The sequence below is a fragment of the Ascoidea rubescens genome (genome assembly GCF_001661345.1).
Source record: "Ascoidea rubescens DSM 1968 unplaced genomic scaffold ASCRUscaffold_2, whole genome shotgun sequence".
NCBI classification, from domain to species: domain Eukaryota; kingdom Fungi; phylum Ascomycota; class Saccharomycetes; order Ascoideales; family Ascoideaceae; genus Ascoidea; species Ascoidea rubescens.
The window spans coordinates 1,368,939-1,390,015 of NW_017962914.1; the positions used below are offsets into that span (position 1 = coordinate 1,368,939).

The 21,077-nt window shown below is 34.3% G+C and overlaps 9 protein-coding genes across 9 annotated transcripts; 4 read left to right on the top strand and 5 right to left on the bottom strand.

The window, feature by feature from the left end:
* Positions 1-83: 83 nt before the first annotated feature.
* On the top strand, positions 84-1,088 carry ASCRUDRAFT_6747 (peptidase S10, serine carboxypeptidase; the record flags this gene model as incomplete). Its single annotated transcript, XM_020191394.1, has 1 exon — positions 84-1,088. A coding segment is annotated over one exon (1,005 nt), but the record flags the coding sequence as incomplete, so codon positions are not given.
* Positions 1,089-2,090: 1,002 nt separating this feature from the next.
* ASCRUDRAFT_6748 (S10 family peptidase) lies at positions 2,091-3,602 on the top strand (the record flags this gene model as incomplete). Its single annotated transcript, XM_020191396.1, has 2 exons — positions 2,091-2,512; positions 2,600-3,602. The coding sequence occupies 2 exons, from the start codon at positions 2,091-2,093 to the stop codon at positions 3,600-3,602; spliced, it is 1,425 nt and encodes a 474-aa protein (XP_020049491.1).
* Positions 3,603-3,809: 207 nt separating this feature from the next.
* Positions 3,810-4,337, bottom strand: SKP1 (SCF ubiquitin ligase subunit SKP1; the record flags this gene model as incomplete). The annotated part of the gene is made up of 1 exon (XM_020194409.1): positions 3,810-4,337. One exon carries the CDS (start codon positions 4,335-4,337, stop codon positions 3,810-3,812), a length of 528 nt encoding a protein of 175 aa, XP_020049492.1.
* A 95-nt stretch (positions 4,338-4,432) lies between these two features.
* ETP1 (Etp1p) lies at positions 4,433-6,274 on the bottom strand (the record flags this gene model as incomplete). Its single annotated transcript, XM_020190249.1, has 2 exons — positions 4,433-5,901; positions 6,148-6,274. 2 exons carry the CDS (start codon positions 6,272-6,274, stop codon positions 4,433-4,435), a joined length of 1,596 nt encoding a protein of 531 aa, XP_020049493.1.
* A 748-nt stretch (positions 6,275-7,022) lies between these two features.
* On the top strand, positions 7,023-9,179 carry ASCRUDRAFT_68950 (uncharacterized protein; the record flags this gene model as incomplete). The annotated part of the gene is made up of 1 exon (XM_020191606.1): positions 7,023-9,179. One exon carries the CDS (start codon positions 7,023-7,025, stop codon positions 9,177-9,179), a length of 2,157 nt encoding a protein of 718 aa, XP_020049494.1.
* A 677-nt stretch (positions 9,180-9,856) lies between these two features.
* ASCRUDRAFT_74561 (glycoside hydrolase family 18 protein) lies at positions 9,857-11,380 on the bottom strand. The gene has a single exon (XM_020192738.1). The coding sequence runs from the start codon at positions 11,194-11,196 to the stop codon at positions 10,039-10,041; it is 1,158 nt and encodes a 385-aa protein (XP_020049495.1). The 5' UTR covers positions 11,197-11,380; the 3' UTR covers positions 9,857-10,038.
* A 2,277-nt stretch (positions 11,381-13,657) lies between these two features.
* On the bottom strand, positions 13,658-16,048 carry PMT4 (dolichyl-phosphate-mannose-protein mannosyltransferase; the record flags this gene model as incomplete). Its single annotated transcript, XM_020191607.1, has 1 exon — positions 13,658-16,048. One exon carries the CDS (start codon positions 16,046-16,048, stop codon positions 13,658-13,660), a length of 2,391 nt encoding a protein of 796 aa, XP_020049496.1.
* Positions 16,049-16,164: 116 nt separating this feature from the next.
* ASCRUDRAFT_127841 (uncharacterized protein) lies at positions 16,165-17,831 on the top strand. Its single transcript, XM_020188978.1, has one exon. It carries the CDS (start codon positions 16,281-16,283, stop codon positions 17,727-17,729), a length of 1,449 nt encoding a protein of 482 aa, XP_020049497.1. The 5' UTR covers positions 16,165-16,280; the 3' UTR covers positions 17,730-17,831.
* ASCRUDRAFT_74563 (spermidine synthase) lies at positions 17,521-18,999 on the bottom strand. The gene has a single exon (XM_020192739.1). It carries the CDS (start codon positions 18,584-18,586, stop codon positions 17,933-17,935), a length of 654 nt encoding a protein of 217 aa, XP_020049498.1. The 5' UTR covers positions 18,587-18,999; the 3' UTR covers positions 17,521-17,932.
* Positions 19,000-21,077: the final 2,078 nt, after the last annotated feature.

Here is a 21,077-nt window from a genome sequence, read left to right on the forward strand (position 1 = left end):
GACCTTCTTCCATTGACGAAAATTTGAACCCTGTTTATAATCCTTATTCATGGAATTCTAATGCAAGTGTTATTTTCCTTGAGCAACCAATTGGAACTGGTTATTCATTTTCAAACACTGCGTCAACTATAAAATCTACAGATTTGGCTGCTGTCGACGTTTATAAGTTTTTAAAACTTTTTTTTGAAAAATATCCCAATTTTCAAAAAAATAACTTTCATTTAGCTGGTGAGTCCTATGCTGGTCATTATATTCCTAGAATTGCTTCAGAAATTTTAAAACACAATGACAAATCCTTTCAATTATCTTCCATTATAATTGGAAATGGTATCACTGATCCTTTAACCCAATTTGAATATTATCAACCAATGGTTTGTGGTGAAGGTGATATATCTGAATCAATTTTATCTTCTTCTCAATGCAAATCAATGAAAAAATATCATTCTCCAGTCTGTAAAAAATTAATCCAAGGTTGTTATAAAACCTCAAGCGCCTTAATTTGTGTTCCGGCTGCGGTTTATTGTGCCTCAAGATTAATTCAACCAATTCAGCAATCTGGCAAAAGTATTTATGATCTCAGAACAGCCTATGATTATTCTGCTCCTTTAGGCTATACTCATTTGTTAAAAATCGAGGAATATTTAAATCAAGAGTTTGTTAAAAATGCCTTGGGAATCAATGAAAAGGGTTATAGTTCAGATTATGTGACATGCAGTTCCACAGTTAGTAGTGCATTTGATCTATCTGGTGATCATTTAAAACCTTTCCAACAATATGTTGCAGAAGTTTTAAACAATGATATACCTGTTTTAATTTATGCTGGTGATAAGGACTTTATGTGCAATTGGCTAGGAAATGAGGCATGGACAAGCGAATTAAATTACAAAAATCATAAGAAATATAAAAAAGTCGATTTTAAAGATTACATCACTTTAGAAAATCAGCATGCAGGGTATATTAAAAACTATGACAAATTCACTTTTATTAGAATGTTTGATGCTGGTCATATGGTTCCTCATGACCAACCAAAAAACTCTTTAGATATGATAAATAGATGGTTAAATGGAGACTACTCCTATAGTAGCTAAATATTTTTATCTTTTCTCTTCTTTTTTTTTTATCTTTTCTCTTCTTATCTATTTTCTTCTTTTCCTATCTTTACTCTATTTCTGCTTTAATTATTTCGTCAAGAAATTCTATGTTCATAAAATTAACAATTTAAAGACACTTCAAGTAATTTTAAGTCATTTTAACCAATTCTAATATTGAGAACAAAAATCACTTGTCCACAATTGCGGTTTTAAAGTTTTATACATAAGGCTGCATTTAGGAACTGTTCTTCAAACTCAAAAATAAACGCAAAAACAATCTCTTTTTGTTGATGCAAAACTCATTAGCTTCTTTTCGTGATAACATTGGTGATTATAATATTTGATTCGATGCTTCATCAGTAACTTTGGGTAGCGAGGTATTCGTATAGTATGCTTGTGCCACTCTTTTTCCTTTTTTAAAATGAAAATAGTTTCCTTTATCAATTAATCAAATCTATGATCGTAATTGTATTGACTTATTGTTTGAATTTCGAGATTATCAGTATTAAATCATAAATCATAAATTATAAAAAACTTATTCATAAACTCATCTCTCATCTTTTTTTAACATTTAAATCAAAGAATCTTTTAAATTTGTGTATTTTAAAAATTCAATTTCGAAATATGAAACAATACAATTTTGATATTTTCCACAAGGTTATTGTAGGATAAACATGCGATTTCAGGTTCCAGAAGATTTTGGTTTTTGAATAACAAAACAAAACTGAGCATAATGAGATTTATAACATTTGGAATTAGTTTCATTTGAGGATTTTTAAAATTTGAAATAGTTATTCTAAAATCGATTTATCCAGAACCAGGTGTGGTGTTTTGCCTTCTGAATGAGCAGGCAATTGTAGACACCCCGAAAGAAGCGATAGGCCTTATCAGAGGGTTGTATATCGCCTTCCGTTTTGGCACGCGATGGCGTTTCGGCCCCCAGTTTGTGTTTTATCAGCATTTGCTCTGGCTCTCTCTTTGTTTAAGCACCACAGCACGATGAATCTTTTAGTCCTTCTTGCCTTTATCCAACTAGCAGCAGCTTTGCCATTGATTGAGAACCTCAGAGTCCTCTTTGGCAATGATCCCTTCAGCTACGACCCTGAGATTCTTGCCATTTGGAACGACTTGGAGTTACTAGAAAAGACCCAGCTAGACCATGCTATTTATTCCTTCATGAAAGAGAAACCGATCAAAAACAAAAAGAGCCCCACCATGACACACGTATGGGACTCTACTGTCACAATTACTAGTTTTGAAGATTACTCGTTAAGAGTCAAGAAAACAAATCCCAAAATACTCGGCATCGACAAAGTCGATCAGTACGCTGGTTATTTAGATATTATCTCTGAGGATAAACATTTTTTCTATTGGTTTTTCGAGAGCAGAAACGACCCTGAAAACGAACCTTTGATTTTATGGTTGAATGGTGGTCCTGGANGACCTTCTTCCATTGACGAAAATTTGAACCCTGTTTATAATCCTTATTCATGGAATTCTAATGCAAGTGTTATTTTCCTTGAGCAACCAATTGGAGTTGGCTATTCCTATTCAAATACTTCAAAACCTGTTGGAACTACAGACGCTGCAGCTTCTGATGTTTATGCATTTTTGGAGTTATTTTTCAAAGCATTCCCTAAATTCCGTAACAACAAATTTCATATTGCTGGTGAATCATATGGTGGCCATTATATTCCAAGGTTTGCTTCTGAGATAATTAACCATCCCGATAGATCCTTTGAGTTGACATCTATTATGGTTGGAAATGGTATCACTGACCCATTGTCTCAATTTGGTTACTATGAACCAATGGCTTGTGGTCGAGGTGGCCATCCTCCTGTTATTTCTGAGAGAGAATGTGAAGATATGAGAGACGCATATCCAAGATGTGCCAAACTAATTGAGGCCTGTTATAAAACTGATAGTGCATTTGTTTGTATTCCTGCAGGAATTTATTGTGAAAGAAAAATGTTTTCGGCTTTTGAAAAAACTGGATTGAATGTGTATGATATTCGAAAAAAATGCGATCCAGATACGGAATTATGTTATAAAGATTTGGATTATGTTGATGCTTATATGAATCTCGATTACGTCAAGCAATCACTAGGTGCTGAAGTTGATAACTATGTTGGTTGCAGTTCCAAAGTTGGCACTCAATTTGCTCTTACTGGAGATGGAATGAAACCATTTCATCAATATATTTCTGAGCTATTGGAAAAAGGATACCCAGTATTACTTTATGCTGGAGACAAAGACTACATTTGCAATTGGTTAGGCAATTACGGTTGGTCTGATGAATTAGAATATATTTATCATGATAAATTCACCTCTTCTCCAATGTTGCCATATGTAACCTTAGAAGACAAATTTACCGGTTACGTTAGAAATTATGGTGATTTTACATTTTTAAGAGTTTTTGATGCTGGACATATGGTTCCTTATGATCAACCAGTTAATGCATTAGATATGGTTAACCGATGGATTAATGGGGATTACTCTTTTGGATATTAAACGTTTGATTGATATAAAATAAGAAAAAAAATATTAATATTGTTTTCTATATTTTTTATTGCTTTTTTATTTGTAATTATAATGTATTCATCAGGAAACAAAACCACCAAAGAAAAAAAAAAAAGACGTAAGTATTAAATTAAATAAACTACTAAGTAAATAAAAACTCGATAAAAATAATGGAAAAATATGGTATTCGAAGTAATATCAACGATCCTCAGCCCATTCATTTTCTTTTCTAATTGCTTCTTCTTCTTCTGGAGAAAAATCATTGACAATGTTAAAAGTATTTCTTATTTCTACAACACCCTTTCCTTTTATCATTTCCGCTACAACCTTGCAACCAGCATCCAATAAAGGTTGGATATTAAGATAATTTGCAGCCAAAATGATTTCATATAGCATATCTTGATCAACTTCCAAAAACTTTTTGTCCCAATCGTCAATGGGAGTGCTTTTGTTTGGCTCGTCAAAATCATCGTCTGGAAACGTGGTGTTTCTGTGGTGTTTGCACCATTCTATGATTTTGGTCATTACTGAGGATCTGACATTGCCAACAGGAATCTCTATTTGTTCGCCCTCCAAATCTTGAGGGTCATCAGAATCTGCTGCCCCATTTAATTCTTCAATGATGTTTTTAATGACAATAGACTTGTTTATGATGTTTTTCTCGACAACAAAGCGTTGGTGATCTGAGGAGAGCAATACAACAGTGTCGTTTGGTGAAGGTGCCATCTTGGATAGTAAAAGAAGTTGTTGCTGGACCAGAGAACAGCTGCTTGTGAGGAACAGAACCCTTTGCTATCAGCGCTTAGCGCTCGAAGGCAAGCCTAGCGCTTCTTTTTGTTGCGGGACCGGTGCTTCTTTGCCGGCGGCTGGAGGACAACGGTTCCCTCCTTCACGTCCTCGGCCGCGTCGCGAAACTTGTCCTGGCTCTCCAAGTAGAACATCAAGTCCTTGACCTGCTCACCCAAGTCCTCGTTGCTTGTCTGGAGCTCCATCTTCTCGTCGGCAAGCTTCTTCTTGTCAGCTTCCAACTTTTGGATTCTTCGAAACAACCCTTCTCCCATCGACTTTTCCTCCTGGTATCTCTTGTTCAACTCGTTGTACTTTTCAAAGTTTTTGGTTAGCAACTTTGAATACTTGTCCATTTTGCTCTCTATTGCAGACAACGACTCCTCCTTGATCGTTTTTATGGAGGCCTCTAGTTTGCTTAGAGATTTCTCTAACTGCTCGTTTTCGTCTGATAGTTTTTGATTTTTATCGACAAATTGGCTGATTTTGTCTTCGAAATACTCTCGTTGACTTTCTAGCTGCGAGACCAAAATATGGGTATATTCAAGATTCATGTTTTCAACTTTAGAGTCATTGGATCCATTGGCATTTTTCTCAGAGTTTGCATTGAACGAACAGTCATTTCTCGAGGACAATTCTACCAATTTTCCATCAGCTTCATTAGTTAATAGTCTGTGAACATAATTATCGCCAGCATAATCCCAAACTCTTTGACTGTTTATGTCCATTGAAAAACAGTGTCCAGTCTCTTTGAAATGCTCAATAGCATGGCCTGAATCGTAACGCCCACATCCTATATTACCACATATTAAACAGATCCATAAATTTTGTTGAATTCCACAAAAGAAACATTTATCTTCAGTATGCTCATTAGTATTGAAATTGTTAATATTATTTGAGTTAAAATCAAATTTTCTATACTTCAATGAAGTGTATCTACAAATTGGGCAGGTGTCGTCTTTCCATTTGCTTAGACATTGGCAATGAAAAGTATGTTGGCATGGAATTGTTAATAAGCCTGAGATGCTGGAGTCCATCCTTTCTAAACATACAGGGCAAGTTGGCAATTCTATCAATTTGGGAGTTGGAGGCGGTAGAGGTTTTACTGTCAATTGAGACTGGGAATGAGATTGAGAATTCTTTGGGTTTGACATAAATGGATCATCTAATAGGTAAGGAATTGAATTGGACTGGTTTTCAACTCTATGATCATTATCTGTTCTAAATAAAATCGATTTAACAAATATAACATGGCAAGTCTCCGGTTCCATTGAATTGAATTTTCTGCCATTGTAATTATCTTGAAAAAGCAAAGCATTTTTCTTTGTTCTGAATTTCATCAATACCATAAATCGATTTGGGGTATGCGATTTAATAAATCGAAAATGTGATACATTTTCTCTTGCAGTTTCCCCAACAAATCCCAACAAATCAGTGGCAGTAAAATAGCTCGGTACAGCAACAATCGCAATTATTGTTCCATCGCCACTGATTTCATTCAATTCTTTACTTTTATTGTAAGCAAGTAAATTTTTTTGAAAAATTTCATTTTGTTCTTTCTCTTTGTCTTTCTCTTTTTCATTGTCGTCGCCATTGTCATTTTCGCTTCCTTTTAATGTTCTGTTTTTTCTTCTTGGTAATTTCAAAGAGGACTTTGTAGTCAAGTTCAAATGTTGCTGGGACGATGAAGTCAATGATAACGAGTTCATTTTGTCAGATAACGAGAATCGCTTATTAGACTCAGAGCCACTTTTAAAAATATCATCATCGCCAGTATCCTTATTAATGTTTTCGTTTTGTCGGTATAATCTTATGACACCATACCCTAGAGCCTTTGCTCTCAAGGGTTCGATATCAGCATCAGTGGCAAGATCCATGTCAAGTGGTAATATGGATAATTGAGTGAATCTGTAATCAACAAAAACGTCTGTAGCTAGTTTCTTGAAGGAGTCTCTCCCGGAACTTTTAGCAACAGGGGGTAGAGTCTGTCTCTTGGTGAAAGTGGTTTCAAAAGCTGGATTGTATGGGCAGAAGATGTCCCTGGAGTCGATTGCTTTCACACACCAGCTGTCAACGAGAGGTGAGCTGTGCGTGGAATCGATGTTCTGCTGGAAAAGATGACTCAAGTAACTGCTGCCAGTGTCAGTGGCCTGTGTTTTGCTGAGGTGGTCGTGCGAAAACACATCAATACAGATGACATATTCAGTATCGTAGCAAGCAGAGTCCATGGAGACAACGTTGGTAGCAAGAAAAGTCCCTCTTGGGCTGGCCAGCAAATATATCGCTGAGAGGAAGCAGAGCTAGGACTGGAGATGGAAGTAGCGGCAGATGTCCTTTCTCTGCTGCTGCTGCTACTTCTAGGTCATAAGCCAACTTGCCTCCAGAGCAGTGTCGTCAAAGGGCTCTGATCTCCAGAATTGCTTTTACTGACTTGTTGCTGGAAGTTAGTTTAGGGTTTAGGTTCTGAATTTCAGTTGTGTAGCAGCTGTGGTGAACAAGATCATACAAGACCCAGCAATATATATATATATGGAAGACTCTCCTTGGTAGTTCCTTTTTTTTCAAATTAATCAATAAAACACCAAGGCTATTGCTAATTAAATTACTCAACTATTGTCATCTACAATGAGTGCAGCTGCTGTCGATTCTTCCACTCCAACCGTCCAACACGATTTGATCAATGAAACTCTTCCTGATGTGTCTTCGATCTTGGTGACAAGATTAGACCATTGGATCCACGCTATCGAATTGTTGGTCAATTACTCTGAGGGCTACATTTACTTAGCTGAAAAAATCTCTGAGGGCTTTGAGAAGATCAAGAAGAACCTAACTCAACAACCCCAATTCCCTGTCCATACTGTCGAAGGATCAAATAATAGCAGCGATACCGATGTCTATAATTCGTCTGGTATTAATGCTAATCGCAATGCTAATGGCAATGGCGAGCTAGACAACATTTCTTCCACAGGCGATCATTTGAAAGGTATTTATGGGCTATTTGAATTATTAAAGCTCAAAAACAACGATAACATCATTCAAACTCACGGATTAGAACAATTGCTTCGATCAATAGTACCCGAATTGAAGAAAACAATTAATGACATTCAAATTGAAAAGAAAAAAATCATTCATGATAACCTCACCTATTTAAAGGATTACGACAAATACAAGAAAAAATCAACTCATGAGTCAAATAAATTAAATGAAATAATCTTGCAATTAAAGGATTCAAACCGATCATTAAACGATTTTGAAAATGACCCCTATTTATTGAAAAAACATTTATTAAAGACCTCCTCAAGCTTTATCTCAATTGAAAATTCTTTAATTGATTCATTCATCAAAACTATTCGTAATTTCAAAAATTTTGAATCAAATTTTATTGTCAACAATATCAAAACTAACTTGATCTCTTTAACTCAATACATTTTGAAGTTCTCTTCTTTATTCGATGCAAATTTGAAAAATATTATAAACGAATTTTCACTTTTAGACAATCAATTTGAATGGGATTATTTTATTTCTCCAAACAATGTCAATAATTTAAGTTTGATAACCAGTGGGAGTTTAGATTTGGATTCAAATAGCACTCCAAATACAAATACAAATACAAATACAAATTCAAATTCAAATGACGAATTGGCTAATAGCCGTTTAATTTCAAACAATTCAGAGGCTTTAAATTTGTTACTAAACGTCGATGCATTAGCTGAAAGCGAAGTAATAATCGATAGAAATATTAGAAAAACCATTGATAATACGGTTTTCCCCAATAAAGATAACCCGCTAACTATTCCAATAATTGAAAATGAACTAAATTATAAAAGAGTTTCAAATTTAAAATCAGATCACCTCAAATCAAGTTATTTTGTTGTCACTAGATCAAAATATTTAATTAATTTCAAGGACAAATATCATTTTGGAGACCCAGAATTCGTATTCTATTTACCAGATTGCACATTGAATGCATCTATTCAAGATTACAAACACCAAACAACCACAATCAGAGTTCCAAGTCAAGGATCATATAGCAGTGAAAACGATGGTTCACCAACCTATCTTGGAGATGAAAGTGCACCCGCTGAGATTACCAGATCTAAATCTAAATCAATAAAAAATACTTTTTCAAGAAAATTTTCTAAAAAGAAGAAGTACATTAAAGAAGTTGAATACAAATTTCAAATTAAAGGCGCAGACTGTAATAAAAGTTTTCTTACAAAATTCTCTAGTCATAAAAAATTGATTGAATTGAAATTTGCTTCAAAGGAAGACATGTTAATTTGGTATAATGTATTAAAAGAAGCCACTGGATTACTCCAAACAGAGGCCGAAAGAGAAGATGAGGAAGAAATAGAAGATACTCTTCAAATAAACCCTATTGTTGTTAATGATCCAAATGCACCACTTGAAAGAGTTGAAGAAAACCAACAGAAAGGTGCAATTTTAGAAACTGATGAAAGAGCAGAACCAGTACAAAACACTACACCACCACCAGTTCCAGAAAGAGTTTCAGAAACAGCTCCTGAACCAACTCCTGAACCAGTCACAAAACCAACTCCTCAGCCAGTTGTCCAGTCTACTAAACCCGCTTTTAACCCGGCACCTGAGCCAGTTACACAACCAATTCGTGAGCCAACTCTTGAACCAAAAGTTCAAGAATCTCCAATTCAGCCAGCTAATCAAATAGAAAGACCCCCTGGTCCTCCTCCAAACAAATCAGCCCAGTCAGTGAAAGCTTCAGCTCCAGGTGCATGGGTTCCTCCAGCTACCATAACTTCCTAGTACGGAATTTGGTTGAATTTTTTTTTTTCCTAATTTTTTCTTTGTTTTTATTCTTTTTGTTCCTTTAAGTGCAAGTTTTTTTTTGGTATGTTTACTCTATAGCTTTGTTTTAATTTCGTTTTAGTTTAATTTGAATCCGTGGACCCTTAATACCTATCCTTTGTGAAATTTTATTTATTTGAAGACAATTCTCTTAAACATGATCTGCTGAATTATATTGCAAGTGAATGAAGACCATCTCCACCATCTCCACCATTTCAGGTGTGGAATCCAGGCAGATCCGCGAAGACAATAGAAATGTAATTCGACTGTTTCTAGTCAAACTTCCGACCATCAGTTCACAAACAGCCGGTTGTCGGTTAATAACCGACTGACGGCTAAATGGCATTTCCGAGATCAGCGCGAAAAAAAATGCGAAAAACGAAAAAAAAAAACACGAAAAAAAGCTCGACTTAGATTAGGTCTGGGCTAAGCAGTTTTGTGGGTCGGTACCAAAGATGTGGAAAATCTGGAACTGCCTGATCGGGAGCAAATGAAGGGGCCTAATGAGCTCCATTACGGGCTATCATTTGGCTCTTCTTCCTTCTAGTACAACAATAAACATGAACTGAAGAACAGTAAATATTCCGCGAAGGAGAAGGAATTGCTACAGCTTAAAATACAAAAAAAACTTGCCTCTAACTAGTCTAACCTGAATGCCTGAATTAAAAAAAGTTATGTAGAAAAAAAGAAAGTCGTGAACAACAAAAAATATAGTAACCACAGCTATTAGCAATGAGTATAATAATAACAATAAGAGCAGTGGTGAAGAGTAAAAACGTTAACAAAGAAAGAAAGTATATTTATCTCATTATCCCATTCAATATAAAAACATTATGAATGTTATTATTCCCGACAATATTGGAGAAATGCCATATAAGATACTTATTTGCTTCATACCATTATCTTCACTTGTACTTGTTACATGATTGTATTGATTAAAACAACGATCAGTCTCTGTGCAAATATATGAGCTACTTTGTTCCTCAAAGTATTTGTCGTCTCCAGTTAAAAGATATTTAATCATATCAATATAAAGTTCGTCGTCAATTGTTGTGTTGAAACTAGTAGATGCATCCCACACCATGACACCACCAAAACTACTATTCTTTTTAGCCTGGTTGATTCTATTCTCTAACAATGTTGAATTATCAATAAACCCAGATACTGCTGATTCATTTGAGCCTGGCAACCCCAAATATATTTTGACGTTTTCATTTTTGGAGATATCCTTCGCATAGCTTGCCCATGTATTCCAATTAAATCGGTCCGTATTTGCGTCACAATTATATTCGTTATTGTAAAACTGAATAAATAGGAAATCAACATAGGAATTGTTCAAGATTTCAACGACATCATCAGCAGGATATGGACACTGGGGAGCAGCGGAGATGTAGTAATCCTTTGAACCATTTTCATCAATTATCTCTCTCAATTCTTCTATTAGTTCAACGTATCCAACATCATTACTGTTTTCGATATCAAAATCAAAACCGTCGACTACAGCAGAGCCGAATGGTCTTAATTGATCATCATCATAGTCTTCACCAAACATGTCCCATAATATGGAAGCAAAATTAACAGCTTCGGCAACACTTGAAAACCCATAATCAGCACTTTGACCACCCAAGGATAACAAGACCAATTTTTCATTCTTTTGACAAGTTTTAATATCAGTTTCTAATTGATTGATTGTTTCTTGATAAGTGTAGGAGAATTCACCAGCTGAGAAGACCAATCTTGGAATTGAGTTATTACCTGGGAACATGTTCATGAAAGCTAATAGAATAATATCGACAGAATCCGATTGACAGTAAAATGATAATCTTTCTTCTTCTGCAGTGAAATTTGTTTGGGTACCCATTGTATTTTGACCCCAATAAGCTGCTATATTTTTATTTGATTTCTTGCTGAATTTACCCAATGTGGTAGAAAATTGAAGTAGGAAAGTTATAAATAGTATGAATGGGATTTGCATTTTGTGTATTGTTATTAGTATGAATTAAATTAAAAATTATTAAAGTGAGTTGGATTAAAGTGGGTTGGATTAAATTGAATTGAATTTAATATAATATGGTATATTATAGTGTAAGCAAAAAAAAATAAAAAAATATGAAAGAATGATTTTGTATTAAGTGCAATTTAGAAGAAAAAAGCTAAAATATTTATTTGATTATTTGATAAATAGATAGCTAGAAAACAAAATGAATCATTTAAAAGAAAAATAAAAAATGAAAAATGAAAAAAAAAATTTCAAGATAAAAGAAGAAAAGAAGTTTATATATATTATATAATATATATATGTTTGTAGGAATATTTAAAGGTGTGAGAATTTTTATTTGTATATGTATATTGGACAAAAGAAAAAAAAATAATTGTTTTATTTTTTTTTATTAATTTTAGGTATTGAGCAAAATAAATTTTAAATTTAAAATTATAGTTATAATTGTAATTGTAATTGTAATAGAAAATAAAATTGAAAATAAAATGAAAACCAAATGAAAATAAACTTTTTCTTTTCTTTTCAATTACTTTAAAGAGAAACTGAATTTTACGAAAGAATATATTAAAAATAGCACAACCAAATCGAAAGATTGAATCAAAAATGGATGATAAAGTGAATCACCAATTATAACATAATATACAACGTATACTATGATACTATGTAGTATACACACAGCTATGAATCAGTATGAGTGATTATGAGCTATAATCATGGGGAGGTAAGCGATTTACTGAAAAATGAATCAACTGAACTGAAAATCCAGTGCCAGTTCCAGTTGTTGAAGTATTAGAGTAATATGTAAGAGAGCAATAAGTAGATATAACTGAGCCAGTAAATATGAGACTCAGGAAGATGCAGAATAATCTGGTGCCTATATTTTTAATTTTTCTAATTTATATGTATAATTTCATGTTTTTTTGTTTCAATTGTTTTTCAGTTTTTCCAATTTTTCCAATTTCGGGAATTTTGGGAATTTCTTTTTCAAAACAAAATAAAAGAAATTAAAAAAATATAAAAACAAATAAAGTAAAAAAACAAATAAAGCAGAAAAACAAATTGGGCATTTTCTATTTTGTGAAAGCTGTAAATTTCATTAAATTTTTGTAGGATGAAAAATATCAAAGCAAGCACAGATTCTATGATCCCCTATCGAGTTGAGGTATTGGAGAAACAGCTAGAGCACAACCAAGTTATAAATGGCAAACATCAGCTACGTCTTGGTTTTGTTCACAGTTGAGAAAATGTACAAACATGAAAATATGAAGACATAAATCTGGAAACATAAATCTGGAAACATAAATCTGGATAGTTAACTGGCTATCTAAGGGTGTATGACAGAATTCAAGACTCGAGATACAATATCGTAGTTCTGAATATGGAGATGGAGGTTGTTTGATCTGGTGGGTTCCAGGGTAAATTGCTAAGAAAAGATTGTTGGTAATATAATATTACATAGCTAAAAGGATACAGAAACCGGGTGATATGATAAGGTTTGTCATGGCTCTCTATAAGGTTTTGTTCCTCCAATCAAGAGATACTGTGAAAACTTCTAAAATAAAGACGAGAAAAGAGCATCAGCCCTTAAAAGACCAAGAAATGGAAAATCCTTGGAAAGAGGCAGTGGAAGCAGATTACAAAGCGAAAGAGATGTTTAAATAGAAATTGTTTGGAGATATAATGAAAGCAACAAGAGACAGAACAAGCAGTTAGAAGAATTACCTAAGGTTATGCATGTACAAGCTCGAGGACATATAAAAAGCAGGTAAAAATAGCAGGACATACTCAGGGCACTTTAGGACCTTTCAAAGCTCCAGACCTTTTTGGCCCGCCGGAAAAGATCTCGGTCCCGCTCGCTGCCCGCCACAGAAATACCGCAGCTTCTCCAGTTTTGTCGGCACTTTGAACATCGACAAAGCCAGACAGTCGTCCAAAGCCCTCCTCCAAGCCTAGCACTAAGCTCACTTTGTGAGCTCACTCGGTCCTGGTTCTGGATTTGCAGGAAAATGAAACACTCAAGAGTAGTCTGCATAAGGAAGCCACAACGCCTGCCAAAAGTTTCACATTTACCACGTGACCCTTGTGTTGTTAGAGCCCTAACAGGTACTTCTCCCACACCCGCCACACCGGGATCCCCGCGGTGTTTGCAACCGCGTTCAAACACAAGAATGTGTCAGCTGACGCAGCTCTGCGGCCCGCAGCCCTGGGTTCAACCGTTATGATCTGGGCGCGACAGATAAGGTTATTTCTGTTGCAGGCTAATGATTGCTGCTGTTTCTGCTGCCTTTGTGGTTGCACTCTTTTTGCAATTTTCGGTCATAAATGCATATATTGAAATGTGAAACTATTTTTTTGAAATTACATTGTCGACGCAAAATGCTTGAAGAATGGAATAGTAGAAATGGTTATTGTTCTATGTGATACATGTGTTGTTGCTTCATTTGGCGAAGTGCAATTTGATATTCAACCATTGTCTGGCAAGCACTTGTTCCTTGTCCAAAGACTCGTTTCCATATGTCAATGGCTTGAAAAACATAAATGTAGCAATCACAGATGTGACCAATATCGCAAAGCTGACAACGAATAGATACTTGTTGATCTTGTAAACCGTTTTCTGGTTTTTGTCACTATTCTTGACTCTTTTATTGTTCTTAAATTCCTTCAATTCTTTATCATCCAATAAGCCCTCGCCTCTATTGTCGGTGAATATAAATTCAAACAATGCTCCAGTAAACTCAGAAGCAATTAAATGCGCTGGTAAGTAATGATGCAAGAATTTTTGTCTGCCCATTAAGAAAAATGGGAAATAATGGCTACACCATCCAATAAAGAAAAACCCTATGTTGTAATACAATCTTGATCTGGAATCCTCGCTTAATGCAAACACTTCTCTTCTTCTGGTAATTTGGTCAGCCAATACTATCCCAATAAACACAGATAAGAAGCATGCTTCAATTGCCCATGCTAATATGTTTCCAATGAAATAAATTTGTTCTCTTGTGGAATTTTTTGACCAAAATGATACCCCCGAAAGTGATAATAACCAACTCTCAGGTTGCGAAGCAAATGGATGCTGAGATGTTAATTTATTGTTTTGAACAAACATTTGCTTTTGTAATTCAAACCATTTGGATAAAAAGGGCATCCTCTTAATTTTTTTAGGAACATAAACGGATCTCGAATCGTTTAACCCAAAGATTTCGTCAAATACCCAAGCATTGGAATGTTCTTTTAATTTTTTATTTCCATTCACCTCTTGTTGGTTAAATCCCCAATCTGGTAATAACTTGTCATCATGTGTCCACATAGCAACAACTGTTGGAACATGAAGTATATTAATTAATGATGCCTTTGTCTTTACAATTCCTGTTTTCTTTTTCTCTGCCCCACCAATTCTAAATAATGTATCATTATATCTTTTGCCAAGTGCAAGATCTTCCTTTACTGTTGTGAATTCTTCATTTGTTGGAAACAATGGAGATGCGACATCGTGTGTCAATAAATATGAATCAGTGTTTAGATGATACAATCTAATTACATCTGAGATTCGAACTGGATGTCCAACTCTCTTATTTTCGGGAAAATCTTCTTTTGGTAAAATTTGCCATAAATTGTTAGAATCGTCACTTGCGTTGGCACTTTTAACACATGTAACTTGTTGACCCTTTGAAGAAACTCTACCATCTTCATATCTCAAGGGATACTCATATGGATGCGAGTGTAAAAATCCTTCTGTATCTTTATGTTTAATGGTAATAACATCATAAAAGTTCACTTGTTTAGCATCTCTAGCTAATGGTGAATCGCCCAATGTTTCTTGGAAATCCGATGACATGAACGAATCACCAGGCCCTGATTTGGTTAAGATGGCAAAATGACACCAGAACCAAAACAAATAAATGAAAAATGGAATCACAATTAAAAAGAGAAACCTTGTCAAAAAATGCTTGGCAAACTTTTCAATACTTAAACCCTTTTTAATGTCCAACAAATCCCATAAATCAATTAATACAGCCGACCCAATCGTCATAAATGTGAAAACACCAACATACTTTGTGGAAATAACACAGGAAAGTGAAACACCTGTCAATGCTAGCCATTTATACCAATCAAAAGAAAACGGTTTAGATCTTTGCTTACTAAATTTGACATAACAATAAATTGATAAGGCCACAGAAAAAATCAAAGTAGAATCTAATAAAATCAATCTGGTTTCAGCTACGTGAGCATTATCGAATAAAACTAAACAACTGGCTAATAAACACGATGGAATTGAGTAATTGGACTCCTTCATTGTTAAAAAAATCACTGGAATAGTCAATGATCCAAGCAATGCAGAAAAAGATCTGTAAGCAATATAGGGAACATTGTTCTCAATGTAGCTGTCGCCAATACTAGTAAATTTAAATTTTCCAGAGTACCCAATTAAATAACCAACACCAGCAATTAGCAATTTTGCAAATGGAGGATGCAAATCAAAAAAATAAGTTCTTTCCAAATAATATGAAGCAAATTTTCCAAAATGAACCTCGTCAAACACGACTTCGTCAGGATATGATATAGAGTAAAATCTTGATATAAAAGCTAGAGCGGTAACAAAATACAAGGCAAGTTGATATTTGTATTCCGGCGAGGGCAATTTAGCAAACTTGTAATTGTTGTTGAATGTGAACTCGAATTCTTTTTCTAATTTGGAGGAAGAAACATCTGGATCTTCGTTTTTTGACTTTTGTCTTTTGGAGCTCTTTTTCAATGGAGATTGTTGAGCAAGAGAGGGAGAATTCTTAGCTGAACGCTTTCGAACAGCATTCTGTGCAGGAGAAACCATTATTGGCAACCAGAATATCGATTAGTTTTAGTTGGAGAGGCACAAAAGTTACGAAAAGTGCCAGAGAATGACAGTGAAAGAAGAAAAGCACTGAGCGATCTGGAGATGCTGTGGACTGAAGTTGGTGATTTGGCAAATAAATCTTAAAATAGCAGTGCAGCAGACCACAAGTTTCAGCCGGTGGTTTCCAGCTGAAGAAACATAAGCACAGAGGAAACCTCAACCAAGCACCATGAAATGGTCGTTGGGTCGCGAGGAGTACGACTACGATGCTGCTAGAGATTCCAGGTGGAAGTTCAGCTCGATATTCCATCCCAACAGCACCTTAGACAACACTGATTTCGATTTTTCCTCAACCGATTCGCTCGAGTTGGGCCAGAATGGGTTGGGCAGCCAGGACAGGAGCAGTATTAAAGATCTAGAGATCGAAGTTTTACTGCGCAAGAAAAGACTAGAGATTCTTGGAAACAGACCTTTGACAAATGGTTCCAGCTGGCCAGGCGATAGTGGCACCACAGACCATAGACTCGATAAGAACAGTGGAAAACGCTTGGACCACAAGATACTCTATGAGGACACCACAGAGGATGCAAAAGAATTTGCCGAAAATAATGGGAATGGTGTCGACTTGAATTTGACTCAATTGCTAGACCAGATTGAGGACGACAAAAACAAACTTGCTGATCAGATAGATAAAATAGAAGATATCACGAATCAAGAAAAGAAAGACAAAGATCCTGGCAACAACAGTGGGGATTCGATCAACAGTGTTGGTGATGATTTAAATGCTTCCTTGAAAGATGTGCAAATAAACGATCAGGATGATACAAAGATTACTTTGCCATTTTCATACCCTGGCAAATTTCCTTCTTCTAATACTAAAAATAACACTGAAAGTGATAAAGATATAGATCAAAAGATTACTTATTTGAAAAATCATCATATTGATAAAATTATTTTAAATAGGGACACAGGAAATAAATTCGACTCAATTTTCAGTCAAGAAAATGACGATAACGCTGAGTTTAATCATAATAACAATAAGCTAAAGCTACTGAATTATAACTATAAATATGATAATAATATTGTTGAATCGGGTACAATTGAATCGTCTATTTCTTTTAACACCAAGACTAATTTGACTCATGCAGAGATTAATAAAGAGATTAATAAAAATTTAACTTTTCTTAATTCACCTGGTAGTATCCAAGATAATAATACTAATACTAGCAAATTAAAATTCGGAAACAAAATATTTACGACAAGAGATCAAAATGATATCAATAATTTAGATTTTGAGTTGAGCAATGTTTTAATATCTCAAAAAAATGAGATCATTCTGTTAAAATCAATATTGAATGATTTTAAAGAAAATCTATTGATTTCTGAAAAGAATTCACCAAACTCATTAGAAGAGCGTGTAAAAATTGAAAATAATTATAAAAATGATAATGAAAATGATAATGATAATGAAAATAATAATGAAAATAATAATGAAAATAATAATGATAATCAGAAATTTGAGATCAAATATTTAAATTTAAAAGACAAGTATACCAAGTTGCAAAAAGAATTAGCCGAGGAAATTGAAGAGAATACAAAAATTTATAAAGCATATTATAAGTTGACTTTGAAATACAGACAACTTCGATCCGAATTGGAAACACTTAAGAATAAATGAGTAAATAATAAAAAAAAAATCTATTCCTTGATATATATCTATATGTACGATGATCAGATGAGAAAAGCAACAATGATCAAACAAATATATATAAAAAAAGGCTATAAGGGAGGAAAAGTCATAAAAGCATTCCATTTCATCAAACTAATTAATTGAATGGATGTGTTCATTATTGATTTGTTAATCTTAATCCGTTTTTTTTATTATTCGAGCTCAACTTTTGCAAAGTTTGGTAAAACAAATGAGGCTTCATGGATCTCTTTAGAATAGTACCTGAATAATTTTTTTTCATCATCTTTTGAGAAAGATCTTAAAGGTTTTGATAAATCGATTGATTTGTTTTTGGTGCAAACCATAAAACCAATTTGACCAGATGGATAAGTTGGAATAGTGGTGTAAGCATATCTGACGTTTGGAAAAACTTGGCTGCAAGCGTCTTTTAAATCCTTAATAATTTTCATATGTAACCAGATAGATTCAGCTTGGGTTGTGATGACACCATTTTCGGTTAATGATTGATTTAATAATTGGAAATAAGGTTTTTGGAAAAGAGATTCAGCAGGACCCTCCGGATCAGAAGAATCGGTGATGATGATGTCAAAATGATTTTTATAACTTTCTAAAAATTTAAAACCATCACCAATATGAACGTTAACCTTTGGATGGTCAAAGGATTTTGCCATGTTAGGCAAGTATTTTTTGGCAGCATTAATAACACTTTGATCGATGTCACACAAAATAGCAGACTCAACACCTGGATGCTTGATGATTTCTCTTAGAACACCACCATCACCACCACCGATGACAAGAACCTTTTTGGGGTTTGGATGGGAGAATAAAGCCAAATGAGCGATCATTTCTTGGTAGGCAAATTCATCTCTTTCAGTGACTTGAATAACATTGTCGAGGACTAAAACGTTGCCATAATCGGTCGATTTGAATATCAATAGGTCTTGGTATTTAGTCTTTTCAACGTGTAAAATTTTTTTGACTCTCAAAGTCATTGCTTGGCCAGGCCACATAGTGTCTGATATTTCACGAAACCAACCATCTACGATAGTTGGATGAACTAATTCTTGTTGAGACATTTCAGAAATTGAAAAAGTGGAAAAGAATAATGGGAGATGGTGAGATGAGGATTTTTTCGAGAAAGTTTGAGAAAGTGCGAGAAGATTCCTTTTGTTTAAGAAAGCAGATGGCAAGATATATTTCATAAAATAATAAAAAAGTCGACAAAAGACTTTTTTAAATACTGTTTTTGACTCAAACCAAAAAAAACCAGTGACAAAAAAAAATTTCACTGGGACGAATTTCTCATCTCATTCATTTTCTTTCCTTTTAGTTTGTCGGCAAAAGCTGGCTGAACTCTGTTTGTCGGATACATCCTTTTCAGGAAACTAAAACCACCCATACAATGGGTTTTTTTGAGTTTTTCAGAATTGAAGAAACTAAATGCTTCAATGTGGTTTCTTCCTTTGCTTTGGTTGCTTTAGAGACTTATGAGAAACCTAGAAAGAAACCTAGAAAGAAAACTAGCTCTTTTAAATGGTTCGGACAAAAAAGTCAATCGATTGGCTAGCCCATAAATACTGCCCAACGTCTTTGTTTGCGACTGACAAGAAATCACTTGTCAATTGATACATAAAGACCTTTTACACTAAATGTGAAAATCATTGATATTCGATATATTGTGAGAGCTCCTTATTATTACATAATATTTTGCTTACCTTAAAAATTTGCTCTGCTTTTTTGCCACTCGATTTTCGATATAAAAGAGCAGTTTTCGTTTATTTTGTTAAAGTTCTTTTATTTTAGATTATCGAGATTTTATCAAATTTGGTCCCTTAATGGCTTTTTGCTATTATTGTAACATTTTCTGTAGTGTCTAGCCAATACCACAGATAAAGTGGTGACTTCTAACAGGAACACTTCTTATGGGAAGAAGTGTTTAGTTTCTACCAGTGGCGCAATAGTATCTTGTTTTAAGGTAGTATATAACTGATGAGTCAAGAAATTATCAAACAATATTTTGTTTATTGATTATACTACGATTATTTCGGCGCTTAAGTGTTATTCTATACATTATTGTTGTTATCTATTTGTTTAGTCTTTGAGGGTTTAATAAGTCAGTGCTCCTTATTGGTTTATCATTAGTCTATTACCAGTTTATTACCAGTTTATTACCAGTTTATTATTTGTTTTGTTGTTGGGAGTCCACTATTCAGTGTTCCTTAGTGTATAATTTGTTAACTTAGTTCTTAGAGGAAGAATAAGACAAATAGATACAATTCAAATTGCTCGCTTAATCATAGGAATGTTAAGGGGAATTTGATGCAATGAAAGTAATTCAGTTGACCCAAGAGAGATGGATACAATAAGTAGGAAACCTTTATCGTTATTTTAGTCAAAGAAAATCATCATTTTTTGAACTTCAGTTTTGTTACAATGAGAAAGATGCTATTGTTCTCAAATAATCCTGTTGAGAGTTTTGGAGATGTTTTTATTTGTCGAGGTAAAGGTTATAATTCTATTATTGGTTGCCGCAAAGGATTACATTGTCAAGATTGTAGGATTCTTCAATTAATCATCTTTTGAAGCACTAGTAGATGTTGCGAATTCTGCAACACGACTTCAAAAACCTTTCCATGTTATTATGTGATATTTCCTTGTCTTACAAATTTATTTTACTCTTTTCTTTTTGCCAGTTAATTTTCATTATGGAAATGCGATATTCATTTATGCATATAGTTATATATTTTGAATTATCAAGATGCTATCAAATTTGGTCCTCCAATAGTTTTATGCTATTATTGTCTATTTTATCTTTAGGCATTCACTGAAGAAGCAAATATACAAAACTAGAAAATTTCAAAGCGAAAAGAGAAAACAATAGAAGATCGAAAACAGACCAAATTTGGGTTTATAGTTCGAAGATGCGCAATGAACAAAATAGGAAACTTCTCATGCCTGTCCTCCACTCCATAAACAGTTTTTATGCCTCCAATGCTGCTACAAAAAACTGACAGTGGTTAAATGCTGAATCTGAGCAGAGTAGAAAAGAGTACACCAAATCCAGCTGTCCGGCTATCCCTTGAAGAAGCAACTCAGCCACATGATTTGGTGAGAATGAAAGAGAATGAGCAAAGCCTGAAACTCCACTTAAAGCAGCTCTTCTTGGGAAGGTTGCCAAACATTAGCAAGGCATCCAGAATTTGTCGAAATAATGGCACCAATTAGCAAAAAGAAAACCACAGGCAAGCAGTAAAACAGACAAACAGACAAAAAGCAAACAAAAGAAAAGGTGAGAGAACCGCTTCGCACAGATGTTGAGTGTTTTCAGAGAAAACA

Bases quoted from the DNA above. Each gene is read 5' to 3' on its own strand.
- ASCRUDRAFT_74563 (XM_020192739.1), bottom strand. From the start codon at position 18,586: ATGATCGCTCATTTGGCTTTATTCTCCCATCCAAACCCCAAAAAGGTT.
- ASCRUDRAFT_127841 (XM_020188978.1), top strand. From the start codon at position 16,281: ATGAAATGGTCGTTGGGTCGCGAGGAGTACGACTACGATGCTGCTAGA.
- ASCRUDRAFT_74561 (XM_020192738.1), bottom strand. From the start codon at position 11,196: ATGCAAATCCCATTCATACTATTTATAACTTTCCTACTTCAATTTTCT.